At 41.9% G+C, this 20,471-nt stretch overlaps 2 protein-coding genes across 2 annotated transcripts; one reads left to right on the top strand and one right to left on the bottom strand.

Annotated features, from left to right (window-relative positions):
* Positions 1 to 892: 892 nt before the first annotated feature.
* Positions 893 to 8,236, top strand: pks1 (polyketide synthase 1). The gene is made up of 6 exons (XM_050057302.1): positions 893 to 958; positions 1,067 to 1,220; positions 1,911 to 2,071; positions 2,164 to 2,367; positions 2,453 to 2,634; positions 2,735 to 8,236. The coding sequence occupies exons 1-6, from the start codon at positions 901 to 903 to the stop codon at positions 8,228 to 8,230; spliced, it is 6,255 nt and encodes a 2,084-aa protein (XP_049913259.1). The 5' UTR covers positions 893 to 900; the 3' UTR covers positions 8,231 to 8,236.
* Positions 8,237 to 9,974: 1,738 nt separating this feature from the next.
* On the bottom strand, positions 9,975 to 19,489 carry fasn2 (fatty acid synthase 2). The gene is made up of 7 exons (XM_050057300.1): positions 19,480 to 19,489; positions 19,254 to 19,330; positions 18,677 to 18,830; positions 17,707 to 17,867; positions 16,825 to 17,031; positions 16,474 to 16,655; positions 9,975 to 15,544 (listed from the first exon to the last, which is right to left on the bottom strand). The coding sequence occupies exons 2-7, from the start codon at positions 19,309 to 19,311 to the stop codon at positions 9,992 to 9,994; spliced, it is 6,315 nt and encodes a 2,104-aa protein (XP_049913257.1). The 5' UTR covers positions 19,312 to 19,330; positions 19,480 to 19,489; the 3' UTR covers positions 9,975 to 9,991.
* Positions 19,490 to 20,471: the final 982 nt, after the last annotated feature.

Consider the following 20,471-nt stretch of genomic DNA (forward strand, 5'->3'; position numbering starts at 1 on the left):
CTTTTTCCTGATTTAAGAATAACAGAGGCCACTGCACTCCTGGGAACTTCCAGTGCAGCAGATTTTTTCTCTAGCCTGCCCCAGAGCTGTGCCTCAACACAAGCCTATTTCTGAGCTATGCAGAAAGTTCCTTCGACTGCACGACTTCTATTTTGTTCTGATATGTGTTGTCAGAAGCGAGACCTTATATAGACAGGTGATTCCAATCAGTGGAATTAACAACAGGTGGACTCCAATCAAGGTGTAGTAACACCCCAAAGATGATCAAGAGGAATGGGAGGCACCATGAATCTCAAGTTTCACAGCTAAGGGTGTGAAGGGCTCTGAATACGAAATGCACTAAATACATGAATATAAATTAAACCAGTTTAATAAAATTACGACTGTTAACAATGTCAAGAGACATTCGTATGCATGCATTTATTTGGTGATTCTGTGATCATCCCATCAGTATGTCGAGAAGAATTAGAAGTAGAACTCAAATGTCAACATTATAAACGACCCTTCCAAGCTTCGAACTATTTGGTACAGCTCTAAAAACATTACTATTTCCTTTAAGAGACGATGTGACCCCAGGTAACTCTGGAAGTGGCCAGTCATAGAACTTTGAACAAGAACAAAAGCGTATTCATAGCTGCCTTCGAATGATCTTAACTGACAATTAGTGTATTTAGTTCCAGATGAAGCCAACTGAGATACAACAAGGCAGGCATTGTGGTTTCCTCTTGTCCCTTCTCACTGACACAGTGTTTATAAAGAGAGGAGGTACAGCAGCTCTAGTTCTGACCAAAGACAGCAACCAGGACTGAACATGAAGCTTCACTATGGAGAGGCTTGAAATTCATCTTTGGCTTTTAGAATAAAGCCTCAGAGCAACTTTACGTCCATCTCAAAGGAACAATGGAGGAATCAGATGAGGACGTAGCTGTTATTGGGATTGGATGCAATTTCCCTGGAGGTAAGACGCAAGTATTTTTGATTTTCTTTAAGTTAATATTCTTTGTTGTTTGTTTCCCCAGTGGTTTCTTGAGGTCAATTATTGGTATTCTGGTCCATTTTATTTTAGGTGAAGGGTTGGACAACTTCTGGAGGGTTCTTTTGGAGGGAAAGAACTGTGTTGTAGATATTCCAGCAGAGAGATTTGACACCACGTTTTGGTACAATGCTGATGATAGCAAACCTGGAAAGACACAGACAAGCAAAGCAGCTCTTATAGAAGGGTAAGTGTTAACCTATTAAAGGAAAACTTCACCCCCCAGATGACCATTTGTATATCAGTTACCCACTCTATGTTATGTTGAATTTGTGAAGGAGACTTTGTTTTTCTCGCATGCCTCCACAGTGAACGAAGAATCCAAAAGTGGAGACATTTCTTGATGAATTAAAATAAAAGGGGTCCGTGTTTAACAACAGCAAAACTATATTAAAACATCCATTTACAAATTCTCACACAACTTGTGCAGTATAATCAAGTGTCATTTATCCAGTCATATGCTTAGTGCAGCCCAAACAGCCTTTTCTGGCAGGGAATTAAAAATAAAGTGATACCTTCACTTTGATTTTAGTCGGAAGGGGCTGTCTGTTTGGAAAGTAAGTATACAACTGGATAAATGAGACTTTGATTATATGCATGACCTGTGTGAGAGTTTCTAAACAGATGTTTTGATATAGTTTTGCTGTTTGCGGACCTCTATTGATTCAATTCATCAAGAAGTTTCTCAGTTTTTGGATTCTTTGTTCACCCGAGGCATGTGAGAAGCAAAGTTTCCTTCCCAATTTCAACAAAATGTGGGTGATTAATTGATACACAAGTGGTAATTTGTGGGTTAAAGTATTCCTTTAGGAGTGGGTGTTAAAATTCCATGGAGAGATGTTTGACTTATGATGGATCTGCTATTTTCATATTGCAGGTTGAATGAATTTGATCACAAATTTTTTGGCATTACTGAAGCAGAGGCTGATTTCATGGACCCCCAGCAGAAACTCCTTCTGCAGTGTACATACAGGGCATTAGAAGATGCGGGAATGGCGATGGAAAGCATAAGTGGAGGCAGAACTGGAGTTTACATAGGTGACCAATACTGTTCTATTATACACTCAAAATCAGCACAATTTCATGATAAATAAATTGTGATGTTCTCTGCTTTTGTAATGATGTTTCAGGTCTGATGAACAGGGATTATGAGATACTACGCAGTAACAGTCCCACCACGATAACCCACTACAATGGCACTGGGACGGCCATGAGTGTGGCCGCCAATAGAATATCCTTCACATTTAATCTTACTGGCCCTTCATTTGCTGTTGACAGTGCCTGTTCTTCATCTTTGGTGGCTCTACATTTAGCCTGCCAGGCTATAAAGCAAGGTACGTGGGTCTCTTTTGCATTGCAAATGTTATGCCTAAAAGCATCACACATTCAAATGTTCCATGAACTCTCTTTTTCAACTAGGAGACTGTGAGATGGCTCTATGTGGAGGTGTGAGCTGTATAATAGAGCCAAGAATGTTTGTTGCCCTCAGCAAGGCAAAGATGATCTCACCTGAAGGGACCAGCAAACCTTTCTCAAGCAGAGCAGATGGTTATGGCAGAGGGGAGGGCTGCGGGGTCGTTCTCCTGAAGCCTCTGAAAAATGTAAGCAAGTATTCTGTTTATCTTTGACAGTCATTTCATGGCATTTATAAATCCTATACAGTACAGATAGTCTGTTTATAATGTGACTTTCTCTACAAAGGCCATAAAAGACTGCAACAAAATATGGGGTATCATCAGCAAAACGGCGGTCAACCAAGATGGTCATTCAGTCGCTCCAATAACCAAACCATCCATGACTCAACAACAGGAGCTGTTGCAAAGAATCTACTCGAAGTCTGACCTTGCAAATGTCCAGTACATAGAGGCACATGGGACTGGAACCCCAGTTGGAGATCCAACAGAGGCAGGAAGCATCTCAAATGTCATCGCTAAAACCAAACCTCGTGGTTCAAAGACACTGCGGATTGGCTCTGTAAAGGGCAACATTGGACATACAGAATCTGCAGCTGGAGTGGCCGGACTCATTAAGGTTCTTCTGATGATGAAGCATGAGACCATTGTTCCCTCAGTTTTCTACTCAGAGGACAGTGCAAGCATTGATGCAAAAGCTCTGAGTATAAGTATCCCCATTAAGGCTGAAAGTTGGGAGACAAATGGGTCATTAGGAAGAGTAGCGGGGATAAACAGCTTTGGCTTTGGAGGCACAAATGCACATGCGATTGTAAGAGAGTCCAGACAGGCCACAGTTCCGACACAGATCCCAAAAGCTTGTCCAAAACTCTTTGTAATATCTGCAGCCTCTGAGAAATCACTTATCCTGTCCATTACTGACACCCAGCAGAAGCTTTGCAGCAATCAAACAGTTGATATACAGGCACTGTCATACACGTCAGCATGTGGAAGGAATCATTCTCGGCACAAATTTAGGAAGGCCTTCCTAACATCTTCCCTTTCAGATCTAGAATATCAGCTGACTTCTGCATTAAAAACAAACGTTGAGTCTATAAAGTCTGACATCCAGGTGGTGTTTGTGTTTTGTGGAAATGGGGTTGCGTACAAGGGTATGTGCAAGCAGCTCCTGAGGGAGGTTCCTGTCTTCAGAGATAAGGTCAGAGAAGTTGAGAATCTTTTCCAGAGTCATAAAAGCATCAGCATCAGTCAGTGGCTTGATGGTAAATATGATAATGGTGATTTTAGCAAGCCCAGTGTTGTCCAGCCACTTCTCTTTGCAATACAGGTTGGCATTGCCGCTCTCCTAAAGCACTGGGGTGTCAAACCAGATGCCGTGCTTGGACATTCTGTTGGTGAGGTTGCTGCTGCTCACTGTTCTGGTTTCTTGTCTCTTGAGGATGCCGTGAAAGTGTTGTACCACCGCAGTGTTCTTCAGAGTAAAGTCACAGGAGGCAAAATGCTTGTTGTTGGTAATGTGGCCATAGAAGAGGTATTAAAAATCCTTCCAGAGTTTTCTGGAAAAATTTGTGTTGCAGCATTCAACAGCCCCCAGTCCTGCACTCTGTCAGGGGATGCAGATGCTGTAGACATGCTCCATCAGCGGCTGAAGATTGTGTTTACAGAGAAGAATCTCTTCCTCCATGAGTTAGATGTGCCTGCAGCATACCATAGCCATATGATGGATCCTATACTAGATGACATTGAGAAAAGTATCTGTCACTTGGATGCCAAGAACACAGAGTGCAAACTTTTTTCTACAGTGACCGGAGAGAGTTATTCAGATGGTGACTTCAGAACAGGCACGTACTGGGCAAGGAACATACGAGAGTCTGTCTTATTTGAACAAACACTGCGTGCTGCCACCAAAGACAAAGGATCAAGAACAAATGTGGTCTTTGTGGAAATTGGACCTCGTAGGGCTTTCCAAAGGAACATACATGAAACTTTGGGAAATAACACTATAGTTCTTTCCTCTGCCCAGCCAGAAAAAGATTATGACACAATCTTGTCCACCTTGGCAAAACTATTTGAACTGGGCATCAGTGTGGACTGGCATCAACTCTACAGGGGGTGTGAGACATTACCCACAGCTCTGCCAGTCTATCAGTTTGACAACACAAAGAAAGAATTGAATTTTGAAGCTGTTAGAAGAGGTTATGAATCATTTCCTTTTTCTCCACAAACACTCATATCCCAAATAAAGCAGGATAACAAAGAGTGCATGTATAACCTCTCATTAGAGTCTGCACCATATCTTTGGGAGCATAAGAATAATGGTGTTCCCATTGTGCCAGGTGCGTTCTATGTTGAACTAGCTTATGCCTCACTGATGGCAAGTTTAAGGCCAAAGAAACCTGTTTCTCTGCTCCAGCTCAGTGTAAGATTTGACAGTCTGCTTATACTAAGCTCAGACTGTCATCAGTTAAAAGTGACACTGGAGCATGCAGAGAATGAGGCTTCATTTAAAATACAGTCCCCTGTTGCAACACATGCCTCCGGCACATACAGGTGCACAGATGGCCAACCACTGTTAGACAAACCAACCATTTGTCTTGACATGATCTCCCAAAGGTGCAAATTGGTTATGAAGAGAAAAGACATTTACTCAATTCTTTCTCAAGCAGGATTTGAATATGGCTCTGTCTTCAAACAGCTTGATGATGTGCACTTTGGAGATGAATTCAAGGAAGTCGTGACAGCAATCAAAGTCCCTTGTGAACTTCTAGAACACCTTCATGACTATTTCATTCACCCTGTTTTATTGGACTACTTCTTGCAAATGACCGCTGTGGTAGCTATCAGACGGTTAACAGCCAAGCAGGGATTCCCTTTAGGTATTGGTAGTGTAGCTGTATCAGGACCACTACAAGAGGAAATGGTCATGTATTTAAGAGCCACTCAAGAGACTCCAGACTTCCTCGATGTATGTGGTTGCTTCTCTACCACAGAGGGTCATGTACTGGTGGAACTTAAGGGGGTGAGGATCTCATTTTTGGGCCATTGCTCAAGTGTTCTTCAGTCTTGGTTCTTCCACAATGAAATAACTGCAATTCCTGAGAAGACAGACTGGCAAAATTGCAAAATAAAAGCAATAGTTTTTGAAGACAAACTTGGGATTGCTAAAGGACTTAGGCCGTTCATGCACCCAGAGTCAACACTTGTGGAGAGCAGAGAGCAATGGACGGCAGAAGAAGTTCGAAAGGTAGTGTTGGAATCACTCAACACCATGGTTGATTTGGAAAATGTTCTCTTCATCTGGGGTGTAAAGGACCTCAGCCTCTTGCCATCTGAGAAGATGCTGGACTACTTGGTGGCTTGCTGTGAGGTGTTTCGCCAAATTGTTTTAGCCTTGAAAGAGAGCAAATGCTCTTGCACTGTCCGCGTCATAACTTACAGATCGACAGAAGCAACAGTGGATCATATCAATCCTGGTTTTGTGTTGTCTGGTATGACAAGGGCTTGTGCAGTGGAGATGGCGGATCTCTCTTTTCAGCTGATTGACCTTGCGTCTGTGACCAGTGAAGACATTCAAACGCTGGTTCATACGATAAACACCTGCAAACAACAAGAGGTCATGATCAACAAAGGGCAAGCATCAACAGCAAGAATAGCACGGACTCCCATGTGGGAAGGGGCTTTATGTGACGGTGACATGCACTCAGTAAATGTGTGCGACTTTGTTCTGCAGACAACTGATCCATATAGAATGACTCGTGTGTCTGCCATCCCCTACGACACAAATGCAAATCCTGTCCAAGAGAAGTCTGTTGAGATTCAGCTAACCAATGTATGCGCTCATTCATCCGATTACTTTCCCGTCACCACTTCACATTTGAACTACGGCAAGACAATGTATTGGAACAAGCATACATCACAGAATCACAAGCTTCTTGCTTTAGATTTTAGTGGCATTGTCACAGCTGTTGGGAAAGACGTTTGTACTCTAGGAGTGGGAGATCATATTGCATCGTGTTATCCAGTTGCTGCAACTGCAAAGATCATAATTCCTGAAGCCGTGTGCTACAGCACAAAGAGACTCCCGTTTCTGAAAGAGACTCCATGTGTGTCGTACTTCATACTGGCATGGGATATCCTGCAGAGAATTCTGTCTAATGTAAAACAACAGCAAAGGAAGCTAATCATCATCTCCTCCAACTCAGCCTCTGCTCTGATGAAAATTTTGGCTCTGACAGCAAACAGGTCAGGTTGGAGTGTTTCCTCTCTGCCACATCTCAGAGGAGAATCTATGCATTATGATCAGAGTCATGCATTTGTTTTCCTGCCCCCGTTTGATCACTCCTGGCAGGGGATGCATTACAGTGGTGGTCATGAGAGACACATTATTTTTGTATGTAGCAGTAACAAGTCCTCTTCACTCCCAGAAAACATGTTTGCACTGAAGACTGAACACATCCATGTGCATAACCTTGATGTGGCTAATATTCTCCAGAGAGCCAATCTGCTAGTACAAAATAGGGATATCTCTAATTGGCTGGTGTCATTGGGCTTTGATACAGAGTCTCTACCTTTGAAAAAGGAGACTTTTCAGTGGTCAAGCACAAAGGAGCCTCAGACTGATGCAGATGCTGAGTCCTACTTCACAACAAAGACGGTGCAGCAAGTTGTTCTAGATAACAGAGAGTCTGGTTGTCCATTGTCTGATATCCCTTTGCTAACAAGGCCTGGACAACTCTTTAAACAAAGCTGTGTTTATATTGTAACAGGAGGACTCTCTGGTTTGGGACTAGAGACTGTAAAGCTCATTGCCTGTAATGATGGCGGTTGTATTGCCACATTGTCCAGAAGTACTCTGACTGATGAAATGAAGTCTGAAATGGAACTCCTAGAGAGAAGATACAGGGTGGCAATCATGAACATCCAATGTGACGCTTCTGTGTTGACACAGGTTGTGGATGCAATCTCAAAAATTGAAGAAAAATTCTCCTCTTGTCCAATCAAAGGAGTGTTTCACAGCGCTGCAGTATTACATGACGCTTTGATCGAAAACCTTGAAGAGCCCCTCTTCCGAAAGGTGCTACAGCCCAAAGTGAGTGGTGCTCTAAACCTTCACTATGCAACACTTCACAACAAACTGGATTTCTTTGTGTGCTACTCCTCCATCTCTTCATTCATTGGCAATGCCTCACAATGTAACTACGCAGCAGCTAATTCTTTCCTGGACACATTCTGTCATTATCGGCGAAACCTTGGGCTTGCTGGACAGTCCATCAACTGGGGCCCTCTGAACCTCGGCCTCTTGTTGAACAAAGACCATTTCCAGAAGTTCCTGGAGGCAAAGGGGATGATGGTAATGGATGTTTGTGACATTCACGAGGCACTTGAAAAGTGTCTTGTGATGAACAGACCACAACAAGTCATATGCAAGTTCAACTTTAAAAATCTTCATGTTCATGTACTTTCACAAAATACATCTCTCAGAGAGCGGCTGTCAGCTTTAGTGGAAATGGAGCTTGAAAATGATCTAGGTAATGAACCCAGGGTTCAACCTTTGTCTTCCACACATGACAGTGTGAGAACAATTGTCAGTGAGATCAGCAACGTTAGTGTAGATGAGCTAGATGATGACTCAGCTCTGTGTGAACTTGGTATTGACTCCATGTTGGCCATGACTCTGCAGAACAAAATTTTCCAAGAGACAGGCGTGAATGTACCTTTGGTTAGAATACTGGACCCCAACAGTACTCTGGCCACTTTGACAGCTACAGTAATGAATAATGGCTAATTTCAAAGCTACATCAAAGAATGCCTTAAATGACGGATTAAAAAGGGTTTTGTCAATGCATGAAAATGTTTGGGGAAAAAAACTGCACAGGGACTGCACTGTTTCACTGCTGTGGTTTTGTTCTCGTAGCTATCAGACATGATGAAATTTTTAATAGGTTTGTTTATACAGTCCCACATCCTTTTATTGTTAGTAAGTATACAGTATGTTCTAGTTGTTTTCCACCGACATCTTGGCTCAGTCACATTTTTACAAAAACACAATGCTGTAGTACTTTCTTGATTTCTATTGTAATGTGTATATTTATGTTGTTGACAAGTTCTCTGTAGAAGATCTGTACATTTCCTGGGTATGTTCGGAACCAAGTGTTGTTAATCAGTTTACAGCTTTAAGTAAAAATATGCTTGATCATGTCTTGAATCTTCCTCAAATCAAATCAGTTAAAATGTCTAGGCTTTCAATTTATTTTTAATTTTTTTGGCTGTACATATATATTTTTAATTTTTTGTAATTATTGATGCAGAGCAAATTTTAGGAACTGTGAACAAACAAAGCAGGCCTTCATGATCCAAGTTGGAGCTGCTCCTGACGCTCTTGCCAGCTTAATATAATTGCAATGATGTAATGTGCATGAAAGAATATTTGTTAAAAAACCAACCTTATCAAGCACACAGAGAAATTGGCAGCTTGTTTTATTGTGTCATGAAGAAACAAAAAATTAAAAACAACATGAGACATGTTGCAATGACAACATGTAATGCACCAAATGTACCATTTCATAGATTTTTTTTTTTTTTTTAAACTAAAGTGCTGGTATAAAATCGCAGATACAATACCAAATATCTGTACTATCAAAATTCCCCATAATAGTTCTATAGCCAAATAATTTATTGACTGATAGGAAGAAGTGCTTAGTTGTGATTTGTATTTGGAAAAAAATAAAGCTATAAATACTTACATAAGATATTACAGTATCTTTTTTTAAACATTTTATTTGCATGTATATCCTTACTGAAGCAATGTCCTTGTCCACACATGTAATAAATTAGTGGCTGAAACAGCAAAAAGCTCAATAATTATGTCCCCAGTTGAACATTTATGGGACATACCAGGATACTGTATCACATTTTGTTCCATCCCCATCATAAAAGTGATAGTCAATCAGAATCAATGAGCCAGCAGTGATAACAACTGACCATGACCTATGAGAGATGAGTGAAAGTAAAACAGACAAATAAAAGATGATGTTAGTATTATGCGGACCGAACGCCGTGATGGATTTGAAAAATGACTTTAAAAATGGATGAAAATTGATAAACTAAGAATGCACTTACATTTACATTCATACTAATATTTACATGTATTTACATAAATTATTAACTGTTAAAATCATTTAACAACAATAATTGTGTATTTAAGTGTAATTCTGACTGTTTTCATCATGAACATATTACACAAAACAGAATGAGTAAACCTGATACAAAACATCCATTCAAAATTAGGCATGTCTCCAAAAAAAATAAAAATTACAGTGTAAAACTGCAACACCAAAATGAACCAAAACAATAACCAAAGCAAAGCATTTACAAAAAAAGAAAAGAAATATACAGTATAAATATGTGGCATTAACACAGGTATGCTGTTGCATTGCAATGGCCATCATCAGCCTTCTACTGAATCCAATTAGAAATGTTCAGCTAGTCCAGTATTACAATGCTCTGATAACTAATATTTACATTTCTGTATTTGCGTTTCTCATTTTTACAATCTGGTAGAAACGACACTGATGTCTTCCACTGGAAGCGGCTCTGGGTTATCACTGAAACTTTCACCTTCATCTTCTTCACTCAGTATAGCTACTACTGTTGATATCGTGGCATTGGGATCCAATAGTTTGACCAAAGGCACATTCACACCTCTCCCCTGAAAGATGAGATTCTGCAGGGTCATGGCCTGCATGGAGTCAATGCCTAAGGATAAAAGAGACGATTCATCTTTCAGCTCACTTTTATCCATGCCGATGGTCTCAGAAAGCAGAGAGATGACATAATCTTTTGGTGAGACAGATTTGGCTTGTTTAGTTTGAGAGTCTGTCTCTTTGGATTTTTGGAGAGCCTCGTCTACCAGTGCAAACAGGCGCTTGGTCAAGGCCACATTTTGAGAGAGGATGTTCTGGCTGATGTTTCTGAAGTGAAACCTGCAAACAGCCTGTTGCGGTTGATTGAGCACAAGGCATTGCTCCAGACTTTTATAAATCTCAGCCACATCCAACACCATCATCCCCTTTGCCTCCAGAAACCGCTGGAAATGCTCCTTGTTTAAGAGGAGACCAATGTTTAGAGCTCCCCAGCTAATGGACTGCCCAGGCAGCCCGAGTTTGCGCCGGTAATGACAGAACATGTCGAGGAATGTGTTGGCTGCTGCATAGTTTGTTTGTGATGCGTTTCCCAGAAAAGCTGAGATGGAAGAGTAACACACAAAGTAATCCAACTGACAGTGCTTTGTTGCATGGTGCAAATTCAGTACACCATTTACTTTGGGTTTAAAAACTTTCTCATAAAGAGATCTGTCAAGGGTCTCAATCAGCCCATCATGCAAGACAACTGCACTGTGAAACACTCCTCTGATTGGACAACCAGGGAATTTCTGGCCAATGACACTGATGACCTTGTGCACACACTCAGACACTGATACGTCACACTCCATGGTAGAGATAAAGTTTCCACACTGTTTCTCCACATTGTGTATCTCTTGCTGCACATCTGGTGTGGGCTTACTCCTGGAGAGTATGACGATGTACTCACCCCCTCTTTGTGAAATGAACTTGACGGTTTCAAAGCCCAGACCAGAAAGACCACCTGCCACTATGTACACTGCTCTCTTTCGGAAAAGCTGTTTTTTTGTTGGCAGCAATAGAATATCAGACAGTGTACTGCTGACACTTTTATCCAGAGCTACAACAGCTAACTTCTTTGAGTTGAAGTATGATTGTGGTGTCTCTGAATCAAGGCTCTCGATGCTTTCAGATTTCACACTCTGAAAGGTAAAGCTCTCAATAGCAAATTTCCTGCTCAGGTTTAGGAACTTCAGCCAGTGGTAAATGCGTGGCCTTTGTGAACTCAAGAATCCCTTTTGCAAAATGAGTGGCATCTGAATTGTCTGCACGTGAACACTTTCCTTCACACTTTGGGACACATCCTGAGCAAGCAGGCACTGCATCTGAGATTCACAGATGAAGACAACATGTTGGACACCTGGGAAGTTGCAAATTTTTGCAATCAGAGATTCATCAAATGGAGGCAGGACGACAAAAACATCCATTTGATTGACATTGACAAAAGAGCCATTGCACTGTGTGCCAACAACCACATTCCAACCTGACTTGTAAGAAGTGAGCGCCAAGACTTTCATCAGAGCAGAATCAGGCACAGATGATACAATTCCTAGATTATGTTTGGCTCTGGGCAAAACACGATGCAGGATTTCCCATGCTAGCACAAAGTAGGAAACACAGGGTGTTTTTTGAAGGAATGGGAACCGCTTGGTGCTGTAGCACACATCCTCTGGTACTGTGATCTTGCTGGCTGCTACCACAGGGTAACAGGAAGCAACATGGTCTCCTACTTTCAGTTTCCTGACATCTTTTCCGACTGCTGTAATAGTACCACTGAAATCAAGAGCCAGTAGCTTGTGTTTCTGTGATGAGTGTTTGTTCCAGTACATTGTCTGGCCAAATTTGAGATGTGAAGCACTCACAGGAAAGTAATCAGATGAATGAACACATATTCTTGTGGGCCGAATTTCAACCGATGTATCCCTGATTGGCTGGGCCTCCTCCTCAAAGAGGATGGCACTCAGTTGAGTCATCTTATGTGCATCAGCAGTCTGAAGGATGCAGGAGTTAGACATTGTAGTGGTAAAGCTGCCTTCTGAACTGGGACTGATTTCAGGTGTAGTACGGACGATGGAAGGTTTCAGAATCAGCCCGTCTTTTACCACCAACTCTGGGTAATTGCTGCAAGGATGCGATCTTAGGACCTCAGACAGAGCTGCAAGGTCCTCAGCAGAGGTAGAGCTTATGTCAATCAGCTGAAATGTAAGATCTGGTATTTCTGCAGCAAATGATCTTGTCATACCAGCGAGAGCAAAACCTGGACTTATGTGGTCCACTGTGATGTCAGAGGAACGGTAGGTGACAGCTCTGATGTTGTTTGGGAAGCTAATTCGCTTCAGCTCAAGGACGATTTGGCGGAAAACTTCACACAAGTTTGCCAAATTCTGCAGGACAACTTCAGCAGCCAGTGAAGTGAGGTCCTCTTTGCCCCACAAAAATAAGACCTCATCAAAGTTTTTCTCAATATCTGTTATGTTGAGATTTGCCAACTGAGAAGGAAACCCATGGCTCAAGATATCTTTTGCATGTGTGAAGGAAATGTATGTAGACTTTGAGTCCAGATATTGCTGTAGGCCTTTTGAAATCCCTATAGAGTCGCAGAAGACCAGGGCCTTAGGAGGAGGAGCAGATGTGTCGCCTTCAGGGATGACACTAAAGGCATTATGGTAGAAATACTCCTTAACCACATGTGAGCGACTGCCAAGGTACTTGATGATCACATTCTTAACCTCAACCAACACTCTTCCCTCTTTATCTGCAAAGCAGCCACAAATCTCAAAGTGATCAACGCCCACATCAATTGCTCTCAGATAAACAACCATCTCATCCTGCAAGGGTTCAAACACTGTCAAACTTCCTATTTCGGCAGGAAATCCTGGTCTACCAGCGAAAATGTGCTCTACTGTTACTGGCAGAAGCTGCATCAGATAATCCAGCACAACAGGATGAATGCAGTAGTCATGCAACTGAGACCGCAGTTCTTCTGGAACTGTGACATTTGCAAAAGCCTCCTTGAGATCTTCTCCATAGTGCACATCTGCTTTATTCAGGAAGACATCTCCATACTGAAAGCCTCCTTGAGAGAGATACCCATAGAACTCTTGAGAGCTTACTACAGATTTGCATCTTTTGAGGATGGAGCTTAGTGAGATGCACTGCTCCTCTATGAGCCTCTCTTTCTTTGAAACCACTGTGCCTGATGCATACTTTGCAGACGGGGAGAGTACCATGAATTTAGTTTCCTTCTCTGTTTGTTCAACTTGCACCTTCATTTCAGGGGAATGCTGGGTTAAAACAAATGGACTGTGAAAACTGACACTGAGCTGCAGTGAGCTGAGTGGTACTTTTGGTTTGGCGGTGGCCATGCATGCAGCTAAACCCAACTCAGCATAGAAGGCACCAGGGACGATGGGGATGTCATTGTGCTTGTGCTCTTTCAGATAGAAAGAAGAGTCAGACATGAGATCACAGCTGAAAACATTGCTTTCACTTCCTGTTTGGCAGAGCACAGGGTGATTACTTGCTGTGCTTTTCTGTGCTGCCCCAATGATAACATCTCTGTCTGAGCAATCAAACTGGTATTTCGGAATAGGCAGTGGCGTCGTCTCATATCCTCTGTAGAAGGTGTTCCAATTTACATGGACACCCAGTTCAAACAGCTTAGACACAACAGACATTAACGTTTCATGATCTTTCTCTGGCTGCACTGAGGCAAGAACAACTGTGTCATTACCCAGAGATTCCATTATGTTTCTCTGAAGCGCCCTTCTTGGCCCTATCTCCACAAACACTGTGTTATTCTTGCCTTTTGTTGCTAACCTTACTGCCTGCTCAAAAGCTACTGGCTCACGAATGTTTCTAGCCCAGTATTCCCCTGTGCAGAATTCCCCCTCCTGGACCTCCTTGCCTGTCACTGTTGAGAACAACTCTGTGTCAAGATCATTTGCCTGTAGGGAGCCAATTGTCTCCTTGATTTCTGGCAGAATTGGGTCCATCATGTGGCTGTGGTAAGCAGCCGGGACATCCAGGACACGAAGGAACAGATTCTGACTGTTGGCTGAGGTGCTCAGCTCCTTATGGAAGCTCTCAATTGCATCTGCATCACCTGAGAGGGTGCAGGACTGAGGGCTGTTGAAAGCAGCAAGGCAGATCCTACCAGAGTAACGAGGGAGAAGAGCAGTTACCTCTGATACAGCCATGTTGCTGATCACAAGCATCTTCCCCCCAGTGACTTTGCTCTGGAGAGTGCTGCGGAAATAGATGACCTTAACCGCATCCTCAAGAGACAAGAGGCCAGAACAGTGAGCGGCTGCAACCTCACCAACAGAGTGTCCGAGTATTGCATCAGGCTTGACACCCCAGTGTCTGAGAAGGGTGGTAATGCCAACCTGGATAGCAAAGAGAAGTGGCTGGACAACATGTGGCTTGTTGAAGTCACTACCCTCAACCTCACTCTCAAGTGTGTCCAAGATGTTCTGTGTACTATGTCTTTGGAACAGTCGTGCAGTCTCTTCAATCTTATCCCTGAATACAGGCTCATGTTTTAGTAGCTGTTTGCACATGCCATGGTAAGTGACACCATTTCCGCAAAAGACAAACACTGACCTTGAATCTGAGTAGGATGGGTGAATGTTTTTGCCTACAGTGGCACTTAACTTCTCTTTTAGATCGACTACAGATGAAACCATGATGGCCTTTCTGTATTTATGTTTTAGATGCGTCCTCCTACAAGCTGACGTGTACAGCAGTGAATCTAGATCAACTTTGTGTTCATCTTCTAGCTGTTTAATGGTGTCTTCCATCATCAGAGTAAGAGATTTTGGTGAATTTGCAGACATGACAAAATACCCTGCCTGTTTCCCATCATTCTTTCTCTGAATGTGGGACTGTTTGTGCTGTTTGACAATGGCATGTGCATTTGTACCCCCAAAGCCAAAGTTGTTCACTCCTGCAATTCTTGCACGAGAGGATTCCCACTTTTCCGCTTTCTTAGGAACTTTAATGTTCAGGGCTTTGGCGTCAACACTGGCAGTCTCCTCAGAGTAGAAAACTGAAGGAACAATGGTCTCATGCTTCATCATTAAGAGAATCTTAATAAGTCCAGCCACTCCAGCTGCAGATTCTGTATGTCCAATGTTGCTCTTTACAGAGCCAATCCGCAGTGTCTCTGAACCTGGAGGTTTTGCTTTAGCGATGACATTTGAGATGCTTCCTGCCTCTGTTGGGTCTCCAACTGGGGTTCCAGTTCCATGTGCCTCTATGTACTGGACATCTGCAAGGTCAGACTCTGAGTAGATTCTGCGCAGGAGTTCCTCTTGTTGAGTCATGGATGGTTTGGTGATTGGAGTAACTGAGTGTCCATCTTGGTTGACGGCTGTTTTGCTGATTATGCCCCAGATATGGTCATGGTCTTGTATAGCCTGTAAAGCAACAACAAGACTAAAATGAAACGAAAGTATGATGTTTATGACATTGTAACATGCATCATACTGATATACAATGGCACAGGAAGTGAATATTATGTGAATTAGTGAGAGGAGAATAACAGATATAACAGGAACTAGGAAGTTGCTGACTAATATAACATTTACTGTATGTAGCCTGGAAATCCAGACCCAAATCTAGAAAGATCTAAGGTCTGGCTATGAGTAATGAAAATGGCCCAACTCGAGGGGCGGCACCAAGCATGCATTTGAAAATATCACTGCAAGCAATTGGATAACACTACGACCAATCAGAACAATACTTAGCGCTTAGCTACCAGGGGAGCTAACTGGTAGATTAGACTCTTGCCGTATCCGGTTGGCAAAACAACAATAGATTAGACTCTTGCCGTATCCGGTTGGCAAAACAACAAAGACGTCCTTCTTGCAAAGGAAAGATTCGAGCGCCGTCTTCTGTTCCTCTTTTAGAGAAAAAGCCAAGTCTAACTGGTTTATTGTAGCGGCCAAAGCTGTTTCAAACAACTGGTGTTCAGCCGTAGCCATCTTGCAATGTTTACTGACTGATTCCGGACAGCGTCGCAGTGCTGTTGTCATCTGTTTAGCTCGCCTCTGGTATGCCTATATCAGATACACTGATGTGATTGGTGCAGCTCAGCTCCAACGGCATGGGTAATGAGCATCATTACTGATTGCCAGAGTGACTCGCTGAGCAAATTCAAATTGTGCTCTCGCGAGAAATTTCCAGGATAACATTTATGGGTATTATGCGCACTTCAAAGAAATAAATTGCTTAATAATAGTAAGTCAATCAGGTTATTAATTGATGTTTCTCTAATATCTGCTATGGTTGCTTGTTAATAAAAGGAAAAAATGTGTTGCACTTTTATTACTCTAAATATTCTGACCTTTTTCAGAGGCTTCAGGAGAACGACCCCGCAGCCCTCCCCTCTGCCATAACCATCTGCTCTGTTGGAGAAAGGTTTGCTGGTCCCTTCAGGTGAGATCATCTTGGCCTTGCTGAGAGCAACAAACACCCTTGGCTCTATGATACAGTTGACTCCTCCACAAACAGCCATGTCACAATCACCTGATAAGATAAAACACGTTTCATAATATCTTACAATATATTTGAATGTCCATTTAACATGTATCTTTGTATTTAAAACCACAGTGCTGTGGCATAGCTTTTTCATTAGAGTCACCATAAAGGTTGCACTGAAAGAGTCATTGACCTTATTTGGACATACTGCACAGACCTTGTTTAATGGACTGACAGGCAAGATGAAGAGCCACGAGAGACGATGAGCAGGCACAGTCTATGGACAGTGAGGGCCCAGTGAAGTTGAAGATGTAGGAGACTCTGTTTGCTGCAATACTCATTGCAAGGCCTGTGCCGGTCCAGTGGTTGATCACACTTGGATGCACGTGTGCAGCATTTGTCTCATAATCTCTGTTCATTAAACCTACAATAAAAGCAACATAATAACTGGTTAGAGCACAGAACCAACCATGTAGGCAGAAAGAATGGTGGCATTGTACACTTCTGAAAACCAGGGATACATCACCATTGCATGTTATCATGTAGCCCATACGATGAACTTTACATTTCAACAAGGCTGAGGTTAACATGTGGTTAGGTTTAGGCACAAAAACCACTTGGTCATGGTTAGGAAAAGATCATATTCTGGCTTAAAAAACAGCGATGGGTCTCTACAAACACCCACGTATTACCTAAAAAGGCACTGGAAACACAGGAATGAGTTGCTAAATCACAACCGGTTTTGTTCTCTTGTTGTTCTCGAACAGTGGTCTGCAGTGCAGCTTGGCAGGCATTTCACTCTAGTGACACGCCATCCATCATCCCCTCCACCTCCCGAGGACAGTTGACTCATACACTACATCACTTTAGAAATGTTATGATACGTATGAAACATGCAAATGATTCATGTTTGTGGTTTGCAGATAAGTACAATGCCAACATTTTTTTCTGGCTACTGGGCTGACATATCGCAATGATTAATGCATGGAGGTCTTTAAGAGAGTTCAATAATTCAGGGAACAGCAAGAAAAATGTGATGGTAAATTACACAAAGCACATAAAAAAGCCTGTCACTTACAACATGTTTTTACTGACTTACCAAAAAACACTCCTGTCCTGGTCCCACTAGCCTTCTCCATAGGAATTCCAGCATTTTCCAGCGCCCTGTAGACACACTGAAGGAGCTGTTTTTGTTGAGGGTCCATTTGTTCCACTTCACTGTCGCTGATGCCGAAAAACTTGTGGTCAAATTCATTGAACCTGAAAGCATTCAAAAACACTAGACTGAGAAATGGATCATAATCTAATACTTTACCGGCCCAAAGTGAAACTGGTGATGACCATAGTTTAAAATGAGAAAATCAGAAGTGCTGCGCACATGAAATGCACACACCTGTTTTCATTTACCCATTGGAAATGTATAGTTAGAGGCCTAAACTATAAGCTGCCCAGTCACCAGAATAAAATATTGGCATTGTACTTTCTGCAAACCACTGCTATGTTTGTACTTTTGCAGTAAATGTACCTTTGTACGTATATTTGTAAGTTTCAGACTTGTGATGTAGTTCAGATAGCATGTTTATGAGCTGAGTTTCTCATCAGGAGGAGGAGGAGATGGTGGATGGCTTGACACCTAGATGAGATGGCTGCCAAGCAGTAGATAGCGGCAGACCAATGTTCAAAACCAACAATGTTTTTTAACGAGAGTTTGGAACATTTCCAGCCGTGTTTAAAGTGACCAAACCAGGTATTCTAAGCCAAAACATGATCTTCTCCTAACCCTCACCAAATGGTTTTTGTGCTTGTGCCTAACCACATGTTAATAACAGCATTGTCACAGCATGTGATTGAAAATAGAAAATTAAAGTTTGTGAACAACATGTGATATTACAAATGCAACATATCTGTCAACATTTATTCTGGCAACTGGGTTGACAAACAGCATGTAAAGAACTTTTTATTAACAGCGGAAAAAGACAAGTCTATAAGACTATCTCCCTCCACATATTCACAAGACACACAAGTAGTGACATCTAAATAGGTTACATGATAAGGTTCAAAAAGCATACCCTTCAATGAGAGCAGCGTTGGCTGTCCGGGATTTACCCGCTTTGTTGTCATCTGGGTCATACCAGCTGGCCAAATCAAATCTCTCCTTCGGAATCGGTACAGAACAGTTTCTCCCATCCACCAGAACCCTCCAGAAATTGTCAAGCCCTTCTCCTGTTTGAAAAGATGTAACACTTAAAAGCCCAATTGTGGTACTGTAAATTGTAGTAGGTAGATTAGGAGACAAATGGCCACCATTTAAATTAAGTGTTTTGCATGATTCCCCTGATTTGCAAATACAAAAGATTTGTAATAAGCCTAAACTGAATAAAATAAAACGACAACCAAACACCCTTTTATTAATTTTGCCAACCCTGATGGTCATTAAAAGATTGTATATCTCAGGTGAACACATTTTAATCTGTTAATTTCATTTCTGATCTAGTAATGTTGAAATTATGCAATTTCTAAGGTTTTGGTCGTTTATTCTAAAGTACATTGTGGGAGACAGAAAAAAAACTTTAACTGGCAAACTTGTTGATAAAATAATAAACATATAAGAAAACACAACTAAGTTACCAAATTGAAATAGCTTACCCCCTGGAAAATTGCAGCCGATGCCGACCACGGCAATACTGTCTTCAACTTCTTTCATTCTGACTAACGGAACATCACTGAGAAAGAAAATCAAAAATCTTTACTGTACCATCATGTCAACATCACTCTTTCTTCCAGGCAACATCACATCCAGAGACAAATGTGTTGAGCATTTGTTAAAAGTGTGTAATTAGTCCAGTTGTGTCATGCAACGGTGCATCCTTACATCCATTCTGTTTGCCTTTTCCCTCAGTGATAGTATCACTCTTGGACGTGCGCTTGATTCTTATAGCCAGCTTCTCTTGTTTATTAAACATTAATGATTGATTGTATACGTGGCCATGGAGATGAAGGACTTCAGTGCACACATTTATGGCGCCTCGCAAATGATTAGACCGAGTTTAATGAGTAAATCAATATGATCCAACGACTGGGTGACTCTAGGTCTTGGTTCATTGAAGCTTATTACAGTTATACCATAATTAACAATCAACCAGTCAATCAAGGAAATCAACTTTAAAATATTCTTATGGGTAAAACTTCATTTAAAATCATAATCTACCACATTTTAAGAAATACGCTTAGTTTTAATGACTCAACAATATTATCATAACCCCAATACAATGCATACAACATGTTAAATTACAGTGTCCTTAGATTACCTGTCATTAGCCTTATGTTTTGATGAAATACGTTGAGTTCAAGGTACATGTTGAAAGGTGCGCACAAACAAACTCTCATTTTCAGATGTTTTACAACATCCAACAGATCCTGTCTCTTGTCACGCTCAACGCAATGATGTCCATATATCACTTTGGATACACTATGCAACAAATAATTACTTAAAATATCAGAGGAATCAACAAAGACCTCTTATAAACACACAAAGAAATTATTATAAAGTTTTCACAAACACTGTATGCTACAGAAGTTGTCCGTCCATCAATATTCATCCGCTTATCAGGAGCAGCAGGCCAAGCAAAGCGCCCCAGACGTCCCTCTCCCCAGCAATGCTTTCCAGCTCCTCCTAGGGGACCCCAAGGTGTTCCCAGGCCAGATGAGATATGTAGTCCTTCCAGCGTGTTCTGGGTCTGCCCCGGGGCCTCCTACAGTGAGAGGTGCCCAGAACACCTCTGACAGGGGGTACCCAGGAGGAATCCTTATCAGATGCCCAAACCACCTCAACTGACCCCTTTTGACGCGAAGGAGCAGCGGCTC

This window comes from Epinephelus moara, chromosome 11 (genome assembly GCF_006386435.1).
Source record: "Epinephelus moara isolate mb chromosome 11, YSFRI_EMoa_1.0, whole genome shotgun sequence".
Taxonomy (NCBI): domain Eukaryota; kingdom Metazoa; phylum Chordata; class Actinopteri; order Perciformes; family Serranidae; genus Epinephelus; species Epinephelus moara.